Source organism: Orycteropus afer, unplaced genomic scaffold, assembly GCF_000298275.1.
Source record: "Orycteropus afer afer isolate SDZICR_OR568_19922 unplaced genomic scaffold, OryAfe1.0 scaffold00516, whole genome shotgun sequence".
Lineage (NCBI taxonomy): Eukaryota > Metazoa > Chordata > Mammalia > Tubulidentata > Orycteropodidae > Orycteropus > Orycteropus afer.
This window is the reverse complement of record NW_006922103.1, coordinates 1,146,292-1,166,493: the sequence shown is the minus strand read 5'-3', so window position 1 is coordinate 1,166,493 and position 20,202 is coordinate 1,146,292. Positions and strand designations below refer to the sequence as shown.

The following is a 20,202-nucleotide window of genomic DNA, read 5'->3' as shown; positions in this document are numbered from 1 at the left end:
GGTCCAAGATTATCTTCTGTGTCTGTGTTAATTGGTTTCCCTTTTCTTTGTTGAAGAGGGTCTGTGCAATCCTTCTGCCTAGTCCGCCATCTTGCCCCACCTCTCTCTTCAGTAAGATTTTACTTGTGTGCAATATTAATATTGTTCAATAATTTCCACATTCTGTGGGATCACCTTTCTTCGGAATGGGTACAAACATGGATCTTTTCCAGCCAGTTGGCCAGGTAGCTGTCTTCCAAATCTCCTGGCATAGCCGAGTGAGTACCTCCAGCATGGCATCTGTATATTGAAACATCTCAATGGGTATTCCATTAATTCCTGAAGCCTTATTTTTTGCCACTTCCTTCACTACAGCTTTGACTTCTTCCTTCAATACCATTGGTTCTTGATCATATGCCACCTCCTGAAAGGGTGAACATCAACCAATTCTTTTTGGTACAGGGACTCTGTGTACTACTTTCATCTTCTTTTGGTGTTTCCTGCACTATTCAATATTTTGCCCATACAATCTTTCAATATTGCAACTCAAGGCTTAAATGTTTTCTTCAGTTCTTTCAGCTTGAGAAATGCCAAGCATGTTCTTATCTTTTGATTTTCTAACTTCAGGTCTTTGCACATTTCATTATAACAATTGACTTTATCTTCTCGAGCTGCTCTTTGAAATCTTCTGTTCAGTTCTTTTACCTTCTCATTTCTTATATTTGCTTTACCTACTCTCCATTCAAGGACAAGTTTCAGATTCTCTTATGACATCCATTTTGGCCTTTTCTTCCTTTTCTGTCTTTTTAATGACCTTTTGCTTTCCTCATGGATGATGTTCTTGATGTCATTCCCCAATTCCTCTGGTTTTTGGTCATTGGCATTCAATGCATCAAATCTATTTTTCAGATGGTCTCTATGTTCAGGAGGGATATATTAAAGGTCATATTTTGGCTCTTGTGGACTTCTTTTAATTGTCTTCAGCTTCAACTTGAACTTGCATATTAGCAGTTGGTGGTCTGTTCAACAATCAGCTCCTGACCTTGTTTTGGCTGAAGATACTGAACTTCTCCATCACCTCTTGCCACAGATGTAGTCAATCTGATTCCTGTGCATTCCATCTGGCGATGTTAAAGTGTATAGCTGCTGTCTGTGTTGTTGAAAAAACGTGTTTGCAATTCATAAATTGTTAGTCTTGAAAAATTCTCTCATGCCATCTCCAGTGTTATTTCTATCACCAACGCCAAATTTTCCAGCTATTGGTGATTCTTCTTTGCTTCCAACTTTTGCATTCTAATCACAGCACATATTGATTGCATGTTCAGTCACTTTCAGACTGTAGACTTTGATAAAAATCTTAAATTTCCTCATCTTTTCTTTGGTGTTTGGTGCGTAAATTTGATTAAGTAATATTAACTGGCTTTCCTTGTAGTCATATGGATATTGTCCTATCACTGACAACATTGTCCTTCAGCATAGATCTTGAAACATTCTTCGTGATGATGAATGCCACTCCATTCCTCCTCAATCTGTCATTCCCACCATAGTAGATCATATGGTTGTCTGATTCAAAATGGCCAAAACTGGTTCATTTCAGCCTAGGATATCAATCTTTAAGGATTCCATTTAATTTTTGACAACTTCCAATTTTCCTAGAGTCATACTTTGTACATTCCATGTTCCGCTTATTAATGGATATTTGCAGCTGCTTTTCCTCAATTTGAGTCATACCACATCAGCAAATGGAGGTCCTGAAAGCTTTACTTTATCCATATAAGTATTTACAACTTAGTACCGAAATTTCCACAGGAACAACTGTGAGACGGTGTAGGACCAGGCAACGTTTTGTCCTGTTATACATCTGTTATTTATACATATGGTCACAGGTATTAGAGCCAACTGGACAGTAACTAATACAACATCTGAGGGTAACTAACACAACCACAATGAACAGGAGCCTGAAAAGGCTGGACAGTCAATACAGAAAGTTGCAAAGTTCCCTCCCTCTGTTGATATTCATATTATCATATTCATAATATCAGTTTGGCTTTGGACTAGATTGAGTAGAGAACTGCTGAGGAAGAAGAGGGAGATTGCAAGATTGTTTATGATCAGAGCACATTTCATTGATGTGCAGTGTGCAGAGCAGTATGCAGAGTGCATTTCATCACAAGGAAGCTTCTTGACTTTTTGCAGTTGAAAGAATCAGACCATGATTTAGAAGAAAACAGCAATTTTTTCTTTTTTTCAAAGAGTAACTACTTAATAACAAAAAAAAGTCAAGCTGATAGATTAAGACATCTGAAGCACCTGCATTGGACTGTTATAAACTCTTAACTTTTACTTTTGGGACATGAAGAATTAAGGTGAAAATAATTATATTTAAAAGAAATTGATGAAATTTGGATAGAACTTTGAGGAAATCTTTTATTGTAAAGTTCTGTATGACAGAATATATGCTAAAGAGAGATGTTTGACCCATAGTACTATTTTAATCGAATAATAAGGGGCAGGGGCAAAGTAGATGAAAAGGAAAATTTTACACTTTCTTAGGCTCCTGTAGCCAGAAGATAGTTTTTTAGCTCTATAACCACCTTGAGCATTCATTGATGAGTAGATTAATTCAGATGCAATAATAATAAATAGCATACACTTGCACCCTTTTACATAAAAGGGTGACATGTTTCTGGGTCTTTCATGTATTTTAATTTAATCTTCACAATAACCTTATGACATATCAAATATTATTATGCCTCTTACTCATGTGGAGACTGAGGGACTCAGAAACTTGCCTAATGAAGCAGCAGAGCTGGGGTGTGAAGCCAGTGTGTCTTAGTGCAGAGTACATCCATTACCCACTGCACCATATTGCCTCTCAGATTCATGCCAATGTGGATCATCATTAAACCAGTGGAATGGCTCTTTTATTTCTATTACTATGAAACAATTTAGTCTCAAAGGGTATTAATGAAAGGAAAGTAGTTCAGAATATTACTATTTCCTTAAATACTTCACACCTAAAGTACAGGCAACTACATGGCCAGGTTATTGAAAGGAGAAGAAAAAAAATACTGTTAACTGCAAAATGGACTGGCTTTACAAGATATTTATGATGTACAATCATGGTAATTCTGAGTGAACTTACCTTATTTTGTGTTTCCCAGGATGCTTGAAATAGAGCTCTTTTCTGTCTCCTCCTTCTAGGAATACATATTCAATGCAGGATATTAAGATATTAAACTCCAACACTAATATTGTTCCAAACACTCTATGCCTCACTTGTACCCCAAGCCCATATATACTTCCTAGTATGTGTTGACATAGTTATCCTCAATTGCATTTTACATACTTACTTAAAATTCTATTAACCTGATTTTTTTTCCCACTTTCCTTACCGTCTCCAAAAAAGCAAAGATGTCATTTTAAAGACTAAGCTTTGACTGACCCAAGCCACGGTATTTTCAATAGCCTTATGTGAAAAATGGACAACGATTAAGGAAGACCAAAGAAGAGTTGATGCATTTAAATTGTGCTGTTGATGAAGAATATTGAATATACCATGGACTGCCAGAAAAATGAACAAATCTTTCTTGGAAGAAGTACAGTCAGAAGGCCCCTTAGAAGTGGGAATGGCCAGACGTCATCTCTCATATTTTGATCATATTATCAGAAGAAACCTGGCCCTGAAGAAGGATAACCTGCCTGGTAAAGTAGAGCATCAACACAAAAGGTGAAGACTGTCGATGAGATGGACTGACACAGTGGCTACAATGATGGATTCAAGCACAGAATGATCGTGGGGTGACACAGGACTGAGCAGTGTTTCGTTCTGCTGCACATGAGGTCGCTATGCTGATTCGATGGCACCTAACAACAACAACACTTCTCCAAGATGGTTACAGATGGTGAAGGCAATTAAATGGGTATCCAGTTAGTGTACATTAGTTATTACTTTGAATGATTTTACCAAAGAATGGGGTCTGCTCATAGCCTAGGACTTAGAGATTTTCCACAAGTAAAACCTTCTAAATTCCAACAATATAACTTTCTGGATGACAATGATAATAACTCTTAAACTTTACAGAATCTTTCTGTTGTTATTCTAAACCATCTGTGTGTGTTATTTTACTTAGATTTCATCACTGCCCTATATTTAACAGATTAGGAACTTGAAGCTTAAAGAAGAACAGTTTCCCCAAACCACATGGTTGGTCAGTGGTAGTACCAGCATTTGGACCCATATCCTTCTCTCTTGACTAGTAGGCTCCAACTCTTCTGGGAACACTTCCTGGTGCTGAATATGGAACTACACTATTAAATGAACTCTCCACAGTTCCAATGAAGTCTATAGAAACCTAACTTCAGGAGGAGTCGTAGAAGACAAAGCACAAAAGAAGAAAAGTGGCAACTGCTGTTGAAAGTAACAGAAGAAACAACCACATCCAAGTATGGTGAAACCTGCAAAAGCCAGAACATTGGTAAGGCAGAATCCTGTCAAGAAGGAAAAGTCTTATATTTTCCACTAAAATAGCAATAGAAATGTGGTCAGATCACACTCTGTGACAGACAGAAAACTTGCAAGACCCGGAAAAATAAGGTAGTCTCCTGGAGTTTGGGCTCTCTCAGGTCTCACTGTCTAGGGGAAGAGCTGTGGGGAGATGCTGACTATGTTTCTTCTTCCTGAAGAGAAGAAAAGGTTCTTGTTGAACTATGGAGAAAATGGGTTACATGCAAAATGTAAAGTTTTTTGTTTGTTTTGTTTCTTATTTAAGATGAGGTTGTAATTCCGCCGTGAAAAATCTGGTGAGATAATCTCTATCCAAGGAAAGGTTGTCCAGCTGATGTGTGCAGACCTCTGATGGCTTCTAGTCACTTTGCAACCCCAGTGCAATGTCAATAGAATCGCAAAGTCTCTTTAGCAAAATGGCCAGATGAACATGGCAATTAACAAAGGTTTCTATATAAATGGTGACCTCCAATATTGATTGGATATTATTGTATGCAACACATGTTTCTAGGTATTTTATAGAGAATAAGTAATTTAATCATGAAACAAAATCTACACTATAAATGCTATTACTATCCTCTTTTTTACAATGAGACACAGGTTATGGTTCACAAGGCTGGCTACCTCATGATCTCAAGTTAACTTGCCCGAACTGATCCAAATGGAAAATTCCCCAAAGTGAGTGCTCAGTGCTAGCCTAAAAATGAGTGTAGACTGTGATGAAGAGAAGGGAACACGGAGCTTAGAGTCAGATGATCTGTGTTTATGCCCTGGTTTTCTAGCTCAGATACTAACATCTCTAAAGTCCAGTCCTCTCCTCTGTCAAATGAAAATAATACACACACTACAGATTGTTCCAGCTTGCCCAACCATCCCAGTTTGCCTGGAATGGAAGTGTTACATGGGACATTAAATGGAGAAATGGGGAATGTCCCAGGCAACAGGGACAAGTTGGTCACCCTGTTTGCTGTGAACATCAAAGGAAACAACATAAAAATCAGGACGGAACATTTTGCAAGGACTCACTAAATGCTAACTATATTTTATATTTAGCCCCTCACGTGCCTCAGCACTGCACATGCCCCCGGCCACATCTGCTAATTGTGCTCCTGCTCTTTTCAGTAAGTGGCAATGACACAGACCACTGCTCCACTGCTCCCAACCCCGGCTCCAGCACTGGCTGTGAAGTGAGCGCTTGCGGGCCTGGTACCGGTCTGACCTCATGTGTCTTCCATCCCCATCACCGCACATGAAGCTGCAGAGTTCAGAGGAGAATGACTAACCCTAGGATTACTTTGACAAACATTCTCATTTGAAGTAACAACCACAAACTGATATTAGTACCAAGGCAGATAAAATAAGCTCTTTTCCCTCTGGAGTTCTTCCATCCACTAACCCTCTTGCCACATTTAACCATGGGGGACAGTACAGTCTACACTTCAGTCTAGTTACTCATGTATAAGTGATGCATGTTCATGATTTAACATCATCATGTCTGACATCGGTGACCTGCAGACAGCCATGCTGTAACTCTCCCACGCTTGGTCATGGCACCCATGGCCCTGTGGCTCTCCCAGCATCTCTGCCCGACACGCACTTTTCTCACCCAAGGCGAAACAGCAGAGAAAGCCTTAATGTCACCAACAACCTGGGTTCTTGCCCGAATTTGCTGAATTCTGATCGAGGAGAGTTAAGGGTAGCCCATGGTGGACAGAAATGTAAAATGACCATTTCATGCTTCAGTTTAATTCAGGGCTTCAAATCCATTCAGCCCAGTTCAGTCACGGCCAATAAACTAACAGAATGGACCTGTGGGTGAACCAGAGCACTAACTGGAATGGGGAAAATTATGAGTCAACCATGAATATATTTATAGGTTTGGCAGAGGATATTTCTACATTATGTATTTGTATAGACTGTAAATGCATACAAGGATATTGTACAACACACTGCCATTGAGTAGGATCTGATTCATAGCGACCCCTCCTTGGATTTCTGAGGTGGTATCACTATGGAAGAAGATTTCCCAACCTTCCTTCCAAGGAGTGGCTGGTGGGTTTGAACCGCCAGCCTTCTGGTTAACAGTCAAATGCCTTAGGCACTATGCCACCAGAGCTCCTATTGTACAGCATACAGGGGGCAAAGTTCTGAAAACTTCTTAGCCATAACCACACACCTTGAGGGAATGACTCTCTGGGCTACGGGGCTTAGGGCCACAGTCTTGGGGGACAACTAGGTCCACTGCATAACATAGTCCACAAAGACAACATTCTACATCCTACTTTGCTGAGTAGCAACTGGGGTCTTAAAAGCTTTTGAGCAGCCATCTAAGATGCAATTATTTCTTTCCCAACCAGATCAAAGAAAAGTTAAGAAAATCAAAGGCTAAAGGTAAAAGTTAGTTCAAAGGACTAATGGATCACGTGAACCATAGCTTCTACTACTCAGAGACCAGAGGAACTAGATGGTCCCCAGTTACCATGACTGATTAACTCTGATCAGGATTACAACAGAAAATGCTGGATAGAAATGGAGAAAAAAAGAAAACAGAACAAAATTAAAAACATAGAAAAGACCAGACTTAGTGGTCTGATAGAGATTAGTGGAATTCCTGAGACTGTGTCCCTTAGACACCCTTCAAGCCTGGAATCAAACCCATCCCAAGGATCAACTTTCAGCCAAATGATAGACAAGCTTATGAAGTAAACAGCAACACTAGGGAGGAATGGACTCCTCAGTACGTTTAACCATACGGGACCCAAAGGGCAGTATTTGCCCCCAAACAAAGCTCAGATAGCAGGAAGGGATAGGAAAGAAGGACCGATGGCAACAGGGAACCCAGGTGGAAGGGAGAAAAGTGTTGACACATTGGGGGATTGCAACTAATGGCACCAAAGAGAATGTTTATAAATTTTTAACAGAAATCTAATTTGCTCTGTAAACGTTCATTCAAACTACAATTAAGGGGAAAAAAAAAATTACAACTTAAAATGCTGCTAGAAATTTAATCTCCATCTTAGAAAACAAAGGCAGAATTTACATTGCGTAGCAACCAACTCTCTTGCTCAGTTGAGTCTAAAACAGAGTGCCCAGCTCAAAGGTGGTGGCCTACTGTGCCACGCCACTTAGAATGGGTGCTACTCTCTAGACGCCTGGCAGTAATCCAGTCTCCCACACCAGGCTCCTGCAAGGGCTCACAGTGTGTATTCTGAGTCTTCCATTTCAGGACTGCCACCTGTAATTTTTCCCATTCTGCTTAGCATTATGGATCACCTAGACTTTAAAATTCGGGTCTGTTCCAGTTTTGCTTGGTTAACCATGACTGAACAGGTTCAAAGCCCTGATTTTATTAGACAAAGGCTTACTAAACATCCATTATTTGGATTGTAAGTGCTAAATGCTGTGAAACTCTAAATGATTAATGAAACACAATCCCTGTCATTAGAGACAACAGGGAAGACAAGCATGAAAATCGTTAAAATACAAAGCAGGTTGGGAGGAGGAGCAGGTAAGATGGTGACATCATGACTGCAGAGAGGGAGGAACAGGTCAGACCTCAGAGCAGGAACACACGCCCTGCACTTGGATTATGTAGAGTCAGGGTCAAATATGGAAGAAGCAGCATTTGGCAGATACCCAATGGGAAGAGAGTTGGGTGCAGTCAGTGAAAAAGTTCTATTTTTAACAAAATTTTTCAATATCCAGGGAGTAAGTAAATTAGAAAATACGAACAGAAAATGAGGCTGGGGTCAGAGTCTAGATGACGGCAGTGACAGTGTTAATGAATTTTCACTGTGCTGGAGGCAATGGGAAGATTTTAAAAAATAAAAAACCTTTTTAAACAGGAAGATGGCACAACCAGACTAGCTTTTAGAAGAAGAACCAGGACAAATTGGACAGTTAGAAAAAGAGGAGCTGCCTGAGAGAAGGAGACAAATCTGAGAGCAGACGGGAGAGTATTACAGAAAACCAGGAGAGTACTGATCAGGGCCCCCAAGAGGCAAAGGCTGCCACCTGGAGAAGAGATGGTGGCTGGGCAAGGCCCTAGAAAGCCGCTGAGCAGACCTACATGCCTGTGTCTTGGGGCTGAGTGTTTTTGTAATGTTTTGGTAATATTACTGGTGGAGAAGAATGAAGATAGATACACTCATTCACTAAACAGACATAACTTTTGTCTGTAGTGTGCCAGACCCTCAAAACATGGGCATCAAACATTTGGTCCCTCCCTCTCTTAAGAAGGTAAACCTTGGTTGAAACATGAATATGAGGAGCAATTCCAGCCCAATATGGTCACAGTTAAGAAGTTCAACAAATATCTAAAAAAAAAAAAAAAAAAAAAAGCAGGTGGTGGTGGTGGTGGTGGTGGTGGTGGTAGTTGATAAACACAGGAGGAAAGGAGCCATGGTGGCACAGTGGTTAAGTCAAACGACTGCTAACCCAGAAGGTTGGTGGTTCAAACCAACACGAGCTGCTCCGCAGGAGAAAGACATGGCAATCAGCTTCCATAAAGATTTACAACATTGGAAACCTTATGGAGGAGCTCTATGCTGACCCATAGTGTTGCTGTGAATTGACTCAATGGCAACAGGCTTGTGTTTTTTTATTTTGAAATATGGAAGAGGAAGAAAAGGTCTATGGACAATATTGCAGAAAATTCCCAAGTATTCCACAAGTTGGAAAAAGTGAAATACTTTCTAAACCCAGTGACTTCAAGTTGATTCTGACTCACAGCACCCCTACAGGACAGAGTGGAACTGTCCCATCGGATTTCCAAAGCTGTCACCTTTATGGAAACAGACTGCCACATCTTTCCTGTGGAGTGGCTGGTGGGTTCGAAGTGATAACCTTTGGGTTAGCAGCTGAGGGCTTATTAACCACTGAACCACCAGGGAGGCCAGATGGCAACAAATCCTACTAAAGCCATCCCCTGTCTAACTCCTTTAACTCTCAATACAACAACAATAACTCATTGCCATCAAGTCCTTTTCAAGTCATCGCGACCCCTCCTTGGGTTTCCAAGGTGGTATCTCTACAGTAGATTGCCCAGTCTTCCTTCTGAGGAGTGACTGATGGGTTTGAACCATCAGCCTTGTGGTTAGCAGTCAAATGCATTAGGCACTCTAATAATAGTACCTTGATTGCTTGTTTCAGAGCATATACAATAATTTTATGTTATTTGCCTTCCAGAATATGAGTTTCATAACATCTTGTTCACCACTTTGTACAATTTATGTTTGATAAATAAAGAAACACAGATAATATAACTGTTAAACCTTCTTCCCCTTCCAAAAATTAGACAACCATTAATCAACAACTCAATCCATTTCTCTCTCTCTCTCTTACACACACACACACACCACACACACACACTCCACCCTCTCCCTCTTCAGGTTTTTCCTGGGGAGGAGGAAAATGGAGAGGGACAAAGATGGAGCAGAACGCATCAGGCAGTTGGCTGCCCAGAATATGTTAACACAGGGCAGACTGCCAACTCCCACTAATTTCTAAATGAATGACTCTAGCTTCCTCCTCTAATACCATTACCACAACTTCTCCTTTTTGTAAGAACAATATTCAATACAATGTATGTGAGTCCCAAGACAGGTTGAGAAACTACTGGATCATCAACAGAGACCCTATCACATCAAAATTACCCATCAAAATTACAGAGATTTAGGGTAAGTTGCAATACTCACCTGTTACAATAAATGACAGCGATGATGGCAATTAGGGTAACCAAGAGCAGTAAAACTGTCCCTCCAGTCAAGAAGAGGACATATCGAGTATTGGTAATACCTAAGAGAAAAAATAATAATATGGCAATTAGGAACTCAGCTACAACTAGGATAAGGGAAGGCATGGAACTGAGGAAGGGCCACCCAGTATAGGGCTACCCAATGCAAACTAAAATCTAATAAAAAATACTCTCAATTTACTGCCTTCAACTCAGATCCAACTCATAGCAACTCCTTCTTGGGTTTCCAAGGAGGTATCTCTATGGAAGTAGATTGCTCAACCTTCCTTCCGAGGAGCGGCTGGTGGGGTTGAACCACAGCCTTCTGGTTAGCAGTCAAGTGCCTTAGGCACTATGCCACCAGAAGTAGTAAAAAATAGGAGATAAAAGAAAAAGACATTTTTTTTTCTTATAGAATTCCCTAAGTATTTCTGACTCTTGACACATTTGTGTTAGGGCCTTCCTCCAGCAGAATCTACTGTCTTAAAGAGCACATGGACAGGAGGTAAGTGGGAGACCAGAACCACTTCATTACAACCAGTGCCTGACCACAGACACAAACTCTTCTGTAGAAAAAAAGAAAATGATCAAAACCTCACGTAACTAAGTGTTCCTTTTATATCTTATCTTCATGTCCATTCAACGCAGAGCCATGTGTAACTTTGCTGTTTACAAGGAGAATTTTAAGAAGTATTTTTCCTCCGTTTGAATCAAAGATAAAAATAAGCAGGGAAAATGTGTGACTTGAGCTTGGTCTCCAGCCGAGAGGAGCAGCGGGGAGCACTGGTCCCCATCTGAAGCCCTCACCGTGGTCTTTGCCCTGGGTCACTGTTTGACTTCCGGTGAAGCCCTTCCCCTTTGCTGCATTCCTGTCTCCGGGGTGGCGATGACGGCAGTTCTGATTACATCACAAGGTGGAAGTAGGAATGGAATAAGGCGGCATCCTAAAGGACAAGCAGCCACCAGAGGGGCTTTGCAGCCGCAGGGTGAGCTCAGCCCGCTCACAGACAGAGCCGGTCTCCTCTACACCCTCCTCCCCACGGCGCGTCTCCCCGCACTGGTGACAGATGACAGATGGCCTTGTAGGGTGTTTTACACAAAGAAGAAACTCGATAACTTTGTGTTGTTGAGAATGGAGTTGAACAGAACCCTAAGCAAGAGTTGCCTTTATTGCCATCTCTCTTTGGGACCCACAACCCATCTGACCGTTCGATGTACTGCATGTTGCTCTGATGCTGGGAGCTTCCAGTATCGGAGCTTCAGACTAAGCCAGACTGAGCAGAAAGGCCTGCTGCTCTATTTCTGAAGATCACTCAATGAAACTATGGATCACAATGGCGTGCTGTTGGGTATAATGCTGGAAATGAGCCCCCTGGACTGCAAGGCACTCAAAAGACAGTGGCTGCAACAATGGACGCAAACACACCAACAACAAGGAAGATGGTGTGGGACCAGACAAAGTTGTGTTCTGTTGTACACGGGTCACTGGAGGCAGAGCCACTTCGTGGTAACTAGCAGATAAATCCTTCAGCCTCTACCCAGCCCGCCAGTATCAACCCAGTTTCTGTCCTTCTCTCTCAGTACTCTCCTAGTCTCCACCCCCTGATTTCCACTTAGACACTTTGTGTCCTTTCCCGCCCTTCAGGTGCCCCCGCCCCCATACCCCCAGTTTCCTGCCATGAAGCTGCCCCCCACCCTCGGTTTCTGCTTGGATCTTTGTCTCCATCCCCAGGCTTATCTTGCCCCCACCCTCCCTTGCGTTTAGTTCCTCTTCAACACTTAGGATTGGTTCTTTTGAAACAGGCAATTGACCTCCTGCATCAAAACACTACTTAAGCACCCTGTGGAGACAGGATCAGGGCTGATGCTACTCTAAGCGTCAACGCATCCACTGCTCGGATGATTTAATTAAAAAAATAAATAAATACAGTTAAAACAATTCACCCTGGTCTTGTTCCTCACAGCATATGACACCTAACAGACACCTAACAGTAACGAAATGCAAAATTCTATGGGAGAACAAATTTCCAAGTCTCTCCTGACAAGTGGGCAAGGCTTGGCCAAAGACAACAAAAGTCTCCTAACTTATAATGAAAGCTCCAAACGCAGTGCCGGTATGTCTAGAACTCCGTTGCGTTTCGATCTGAAAACCCTGCTTTTTGACTGATCCTCCCCCCTCCCCCATCTTCTGTTCCGATGATTACCTCCTTCCTCATCCATTATTTAGCTGCATTTGTTTTTCATGATAAGACCTCAAAGTAGGGCCCCACTCTTTCTTTTGTAAGCTTGACTGCAAAATCCAGGAAAAAATAGGAACATCATGCTCACTTTTTAAATCTGTTTAACCTGTAAGGTGAAGGAAAGCATGAAACATATGAACACTTCAAAGACTTTATACACAGTCGGAGAAAGGCTTTTGTCCAAGTATGACAGGGAGAGGGAAAGCTAGATTTAGTCAGAATAAAAATAAATAGATCAGGGACGCACCAAAGGAAAAAGGAAATTTCTCCCCATCAAATAAGAAATTAACCCTTCTAAGCCCTCATCACATTATAAATAAATAAATAAATAAACAAAATACTTGAAATTCTTTTGCATGATAATATACTACCAAATGACCTCACTTGTTACTCCTAAGGACCCTGTGATTAACAAAGAGTTAACACACTCTACACTCCTAGGAAGGAAGATGGGGCAATCTACTTCCTAGTGATACTGCCTTGGAAACCCAAGGAGGGGTCGCTATGAGTTGGGTCCGACTCCACGGCACATAACGACAACAACACAACACAACTGCTGCCCAAAAGGTTGCAAGTTTGATCCCACTCACAGGTGCCTCAAGAGAAAGTTCTCATGGTCTACTTCTGAAAACTCAGCCACAGAAATCCTACAGAGCCTAGCTCCCTCGGACCCACATGGGGCTGCCAGGAGCCGAGTGGACGCCACGGCAGCCAGTAACGGGTCAGACCTGACTAACTTGAAGGTTACACAATCACGGCCTTGGTAGAGACAAAAATAAAGTTATGATTTAAAAAATTCATTGGCATTCTTCAGGGAAAACTTTTTTTTTTTTTTTTGAACTACTGTTTAGGTCTTTGTTAAGCTTAATACACTGAAAATAATTCTGGATGGGTTAGAAATCTACATTTTGTAATGTGAACAGTAGAAGAAAAACAAATGAATATTAGTCTCTGGGATGAAAAATGACTTTACAATTTGTCAAAATGAATAAATCAGACTGACTAGGTCAAAATGAAAAATATCTGTATGTCAAAATTAGCACCCCCTCCAAAAACAAGTCAGTACCTGTAACCTACCCTCACTATTGAAAATAAGTTGTATAAGACAGTAAGAAAGGTACAACTTCTTAAGAAATGCACTGAATAAGTTTATATAAAAGGAAAAGCACACCGAGGTAGACAATTTCAAGCACCATTAAACCCACTCATGGCCATCACCTCGATTCCGACTCTCAGTGACCCTGTAAGACAGAGCAGAACTTCCCCATAGGGTTGCCAAGACTGTAACCTTTACGGAAGCAGACTGCCTCATCTTTCTCCCATGGAGCAGCTGGTGAGTTTGAACCACTGACCTTTGGGTTAGCAGCCGCATGCATTAGCCACTGCACCAGCACAGCCCCTTCAAGAACCACTAGGGGCAGTAAATGCTGCTGTCATCTGTGCCTGGAAAGAACTCTGTCACTGCGTGTCACACCCTTGACCTGGGCACTTGCACCTTCAATTAATTACTTGAAGGAAGTAATTAGAAATGCCAGCAAAGAGTTTTGTGTAGTAAAAAAGAGATGTCTTATTTCTGAAAAGGAAGACTATGCCCCGGTGGCTCTGACACTGAACGAGCATCACCATCATCCAGGGCCTGTTCTCATAGATTGCTGGTCCACCATCAGCCTAGCTGGCTCATGTGGCTGCTGGATCCAAGAGTTCGCCTGCTTCACAGTTTCCAGGTGATGCTTATGATGCGGATGTGGGACCCACTCTGGGAATCGCTGCCACAGACATTAGAATGGTGTTTGTAAAGAATTTTAAAGAACTGGGAAAGTGCTGACTATAGATTCAAATTAAGAACAATTTCAAAAGCCGATTCACAATGGCATGCGGGTGCTTTCTTAATTAGGGCGGAGAATGTGTGGGGGCAGGGGAGCCTGCAAGGCAACATACCAACATATGAAGTCCAGGAAGGAGAATGAAAAGTGATTGTTTTCTTTAGGCTATTCAGTTTTTTCCCAAATATCCTACATGATGCACTGCTTTAGTAATCAGGGAAGAAAAAAAAAAAACTGCAAACTGCATGCCTAGAATAATCTACCAACATTGGTGCTTATGTAAAGGGCAGGGGTCAGAGAGCTGCTGCTCAGGGAGGAAGACACAGAATCAATCCATTGTGGTCCACCAGGCATACTTCACTAAGCTCTGTAGAACATGAATTTAGATGGAGGATCCAATTGAAAGCATTTGTCACCCTGGCTAACTATAAACCCAAATTTCAAATGTCCTTCTCTGAGATGAAATATGGTACCTCTTGTATCCCCTCCTATAAAGTTTGACCTTTCCAGTAAGATCCACTCATTCATTTAGCACAGAGCCTTCCAGCATATGGTATGTCACTGGCCCAACAGATAGATCAAAACCCAATGAAAACCACTGCCATTGTGTCGCTTCTGACTCATAGTGACCCTATAGATAAGAGGAGAATTGCCCTGTAGGGTGTATAAGGCTATAAATCTTTACAGAAGCAGACTGCCTCATCTTTCTCCCATGGAGCAGCTGGTGGGTTCAAACTGCTGACCTCTGGGTTAGCAGCTGAATGCGGTAACCACTGTCCATCAGCACTCCTCAAAAGATCAAGTCCTGGGTACAAAGAAGTGTGGTGCCTGACTTCATGGAGTACATGTTGTTCTGGAAAGTTCTGGATCACTTTGAAACACCCATGGAACAAGGATTTCCCCAAAAGAAATAGGGTAAAAATGGAGATCGGGTAGAAATCTGTTACACATTCCAGAAAGTATAATCTAGAATGTTCTAGCTGACAACCAGTACAGCCTCTCCCCTCTCCCTGTTACTTTTCCATGTGTGGTTAGAACTTAAAAGCCAGGCTGGTTACCACACAGCTTGTTTATCTCTGTGTGGCTAAAACAAGCAAACAAAAATATCAAAAATACCAGGAATTGGGTCTGGATGACTGCTTCAGGGAGCTAATCACTAGCTCCCGACACCCACTTTCCCCCCAGTTTTCCTGACATGTCTCCAGTTTGATACTGTTGGCCCTCAGGCTCCCCTTTCTGAAGAGAAGAGCTGCTGTTTGTTCTTGGAGGCCACTGCTGCTGATGCTTCCACTCACCAGGCCTGACTCACAGGAGGACAAAAGTGCCTCGAACCATGATACTGTTATTTTCCCTCCCATCACAAAACATAATAAATACAGTGAAAACAATTTAAAGCAAGTCAGTGAAATACATAAAATAAATAACTCACTCCCAGACTGTGAGCCTTCTGGCTGAGCTGCGGCCAGTGGCAAGCATTTATGGCTGAGTTATAAACCCCAGAACAGGCTGACAACAGCAATGCGGCCAGGGCCGTCCCTCGGAGCCAGGCAACAAATGGCAGGCATGAATGTTGAGTCTTTACCATTTATCAGAATTTGGGGTGGGGTTAGGGAGCAAGGAAGCCAATCTAGAACCTAAATATCTTGACCAAAGAACATGCCAAGGAAACACACGGATCCCGAACCCCTGGCCGGCTCTGCATAGTTCGCGGCAGATGTCTGTAAAATGAGTCGGCTTTCATATCTCATCATAAAGGGAGCAGGAATAGGAGCTCCCAATCCAAGTATGAATGGAATGTACACCTGTGTGAGCTCACCGTGGGCAGGTCTGCATCACCCCACATTGTCATTACTCATGTGTCACGTGTTGACTTGCCCACCCCTCATGTACTTGATGTACTTGGGTGCTTACATGTCTGTGTGATACCAGAAGCCACACCCTCAGTATCTCCAATCCCAGCAGGGTCACCCATGGTGGACAGGCCTCAGCACAGCTTCCAGACCAAGACCCAGGAGCAAGGCCTGATGGGCTACTTTTAAAAATTAGCCAACGAAACCCCTCTGGATCACAACAGAATATTGTCTTATATAAGTGCTGGAAGATGAGCCTGCCAGTTGGAAGGCTCTCAAAATACAGTGGCCACAAGAGTGGGCCTACGCATTGCAACAATCACAAACAGGAGGCAGGATTGGGCAACGTTTCATTCCTTCTGTCGTACAGGGGGTCGCTGTGAGTCAGAGTTGACTAACAGGTAACTAAAAACATTACCGTGCAGACAAATCTCTAACCAACATTCACACCAGAGTCTGGTTCACAGAAAGAGCACAGGATGAGGAGGAAAGCCCTGGGCCCAAGGCCTGTTTTCTAATCCCTTTCCCTGGAAGACCCTGGATAAGAAACCGAATCTCCCAGATACATCGATGGGCGGCTGCAACATGGTGATAAGATCAACCACAGAGGCTGCTGTGTGGCGTAAACAAAAGATGTAGAAGCCCTTTGTCTATTTTAAGCCCCACATGATGTAATTTATTAATTGTTGTTGCTGTTAGGTACAGTCGGGTCAGCTCTGACTCATACTGACCCTAGGTACAACAGAACGAAACACGGCCTGGTCCTGCACCGTCCTCACAGTCTCCGTTATGTGTGTGCGTGTGTGTGTATATGCATGCACATATTTATACGTATTCATGTATGGATGTCTGCACGCACACACGCATGTACGTATATGCTGTTTTGTTAGGTGCCATCAAGTCAGTTCTGAATCCCAGGGACTCTGCACAAGAGGATGAAACGCTGCCTGGTCGCCCAGAGTCCTGAGCTGTCCTCACAATTTTCGCCCTTGAGCTCATTACTGTAGTCCTGTGTCAGTTCATCCTGATGAGGGTCTTCCCCTTTTTTGCTGACCCTCTATTTGACCCAGCATGATTTCCTTCTCCAGGTACAACACGACCAAAGTAAGACAAAAGCTGCCATTCTTGCTTCTAAGGAGCATTCCAGCTGCACTTCTTCCACGAGAGTAATTTATTAATAGTGCCCTTACATTTTATATATACACATGCAAAATTAGGGTCAAGTAGATAACTCATTTCTGTTGTTCTCCTGTTCAACTTTCACATTATAGAACCTTTATGGATGAAAAAGGACATTGTTCCTATAGCTGGACCTGCCTTCCCGGGAAGGGCTTGATGAATATATAAAGTAACTGTACCTTTGCAGGACCACAAGAAATAATGGGAGCCCAAAAGTTGCTGAATTTCCCTGCAAGCTGAAAATAGTAGCTCTTGTGGCACAGTGGTTAAGGCATTCGGCTGCTATCCCAAAGATCAGCAGTTCAAATTTACCAGTTACTCTGCAGGAATAAGATGAGACAATCTGCTTCTGAAAAGATTTATAGCCTTGGAAACCCCATGGGGCAGTTCTACTCTGTTTTCTAGGGGCACTCTGAGTTGGACTCAATTAGATAGCAGTGGATTTGTTTGGGTACTTGTGGTAGTTATGGTTGTAGGTCAACTTGGTTAGGCCTGGTTGAGTGGCTGGGCAGCTGGATGTGGTTATTCCCCATGGTGACAGTGATAACTCCATGGTGGAATCTACTGGAGCAGCTAAGTAGCTACTTTAGAGATGTGGGCTGCTTCCAGGATAAAAGCCACAACTTTGAGCAAGGTCTCTAGCTGATGCATGCTTGAGCCCTGAATGTATCTGAGTTGTTGTTCAGTAGCCTGCCATGTTGCCCTGCTGATATTGGGACTTAATGAACTTGGATTAATGGCCTGCCATGTGGTTTGATAATATCGGGACTGTACCTTTTCACTTGTTAACCTTGGGTCTGTCAGCCTCAGCAGCCAGCAGCTGCCTGAGTCAAGAGATGCCCCTGGTTTCAGTGGGCTGGGAACAGGAGGCAGAGCTAAAGCCCAAGGTTGAGGGACTTTCACCCAGCCAGTAGAGCCTGGCACTTTCAACTTGGACTTCTAGCCTCCAAAATTATAAGAGAATAAGCTCCTGTTTGTTAAAGCCACCCCGTTTGTGGCATATTCCTGTCAGAGCGGCACTAGGTAACCAAAACAGCACTCTTCCTCCAAATAGAAGTTGTACCTGACTCCCACTGAGAAAGTGAAGACCCAGAGAATCTAAGTGACTGGGCTGCAGGTTTCGAGCAGAGATGAGGGAAGTGTAGTCCCAACTCAATGTACATGTTTTGCTACAAAGGCTTTGCCTCACTTGGGAAAACTGTTTCCCACACGGCTTAGGTGCTTTAAAACTTTCCCTCAGGTGAGAAACATGCAGGCTAAGATAGGCCGGAGCCTCTGTGTGCACAACATGGAGGCTGTGTCAGCCACATTTTCTGGTTCACTGTGTGCTGTTGCCTTGTTCAGTGGGCCACGACGCTGTGTGACATGGGTCCTAAGTCAGCACGCAAGCACAGGATGGTGAACACCTTTGATTTGGCACACGTGTTGAGAAAAACTTCAATACTGTCTCATCATCTTTTAACCCAATTGGTTCTTGGTCTTATTTTATCTTTCTTGAGCACTTACCTTGATTTTTATAAATATACATTACTGAAATGAGACTATAAGGAGCCCTGGTGGTGCAGTTGTTAAGTGCTTGGCTGTTAATCAAAAAGGTTGGTGGTTCAAACCCACCAACCTCTGTGGGAGATATTTAAGGCAGTCTGCTTCTGTGAAGATGTTCAGCCTTAGAAAGCCTACAAAGCAGATCTACTCTGCCCTCTATGGGCTCTGTGAGTCGGCATTTACTTTTGTTTTGTTTTTGTATATAGACATTGTAAGTGAGAATTTTGACAACTGCATACATCTGGCTCACTTTCTTCAGCTTATAATAGTGTCATAAAGCAAACTTAATATGTGGCCCTTAAGCATGCATTGCTTGAATGAAATGGAACGCATGCAGATCAATATCCTAAGCATTAGTGAGCTGAAATGGACTGCTATTGGCCATTTTGAATCAGACAACCATATGATCTACTATGTTGGGAGTAACAAATTGAAGAGGAATGGTGTGGCATTCATCATCAAAAGAATTTATCAAGATATATCCTGAAGTACAATGCTGTCAGTGACAGGATAATATCCATACAAGGAAGACCAGTTAATACTACTGTTATCTAAATTTACACAACCACCACCAAAGCCAAAGATGAGGAAATTGAAGATTTTTACCAACTTCTGCAGTCTGAAATTGACCAAACATGCAATCAAGATGTGTTGATTATCACTGGAATGCAAAAGTTGGAAACAAGGAAGAATCACTGGTAGTTGGAAAATATGGCCTTGGTGATAGATAAAACACTGGAGATCACATAACAGAATTTTGCAAGACCAATGACTTATTCATTGCAAATACTTTTTTTCACCAACACAAACAGTGGCTATACACATGGACTTTGCCAGATGGAATGCACAGGAATCAGACTGACGACATCTGTGGCAAGAGCCAATGGGAAAGCTTAATATCTTCAGCCAAAACAAGGCCAGGAGCTGACTGTGGAACAGACCATCAACTGCTCATATGCAAGTTCAAGCTGAAGGTGAAAACAATTAAAAGTCCACAAGAGCCAAAAAAAATGACGCTGATTATATCCCTCCTGATTTTAGAGACCATCTAAAGAATAGATATGATGCATTGAACACCAATGACCAAAAACCAGAGGAATTGTGGGATGACATCAAGAACATCATGCCTGAAGAAAGCAAAAGGTCATTAAAAAGACAGGAAAGGAAGAAAAGTTTAAAATAGATGTCAGAAGAGACTCTGAAACATGCCCTTAAATGAAGAGTTGCTGTTGTTGTTGTTATTTGCCATCGAGTTGGCCCCGACTCATAGCGACCCCTCCTTGGGTTTCCGAGGCAGTATCACTATGGAAGTAGGAATGCCCAACCTTCCTTCCAAGGAGTGGCT

The 20,202-nt window shown here is 42.4% G+C and overlaps 1 protein-coding gene across 1 annotated transcript in view; it reads right to left on the bottom strand.

Annotated features, from left to right (window-relative positions):
* The window catches only part of CD226 (CD226 molecule), a 110,964-nt gene that overhangs the window by 11,313 nt on the left and 79,449 nt on the right, over positions 1–20,202 (bottom strand). Inside the window, exons 4-5 of the mRNA XM_042782923.1 lie at positions 10,183–10,282; positions 3,125–3,179 (exon numbers count right to left, since the gene is read on the bottom strand). Coding sequence (XP_042638857.1) covers positions 3,125–3,179; positions 10,183–10,282 — 155 coding nt within the window. The remainder of the gene's footprint in view (positions 1–3,124; positions 3,180–10,182; positions 10,283–20,202) is intronic.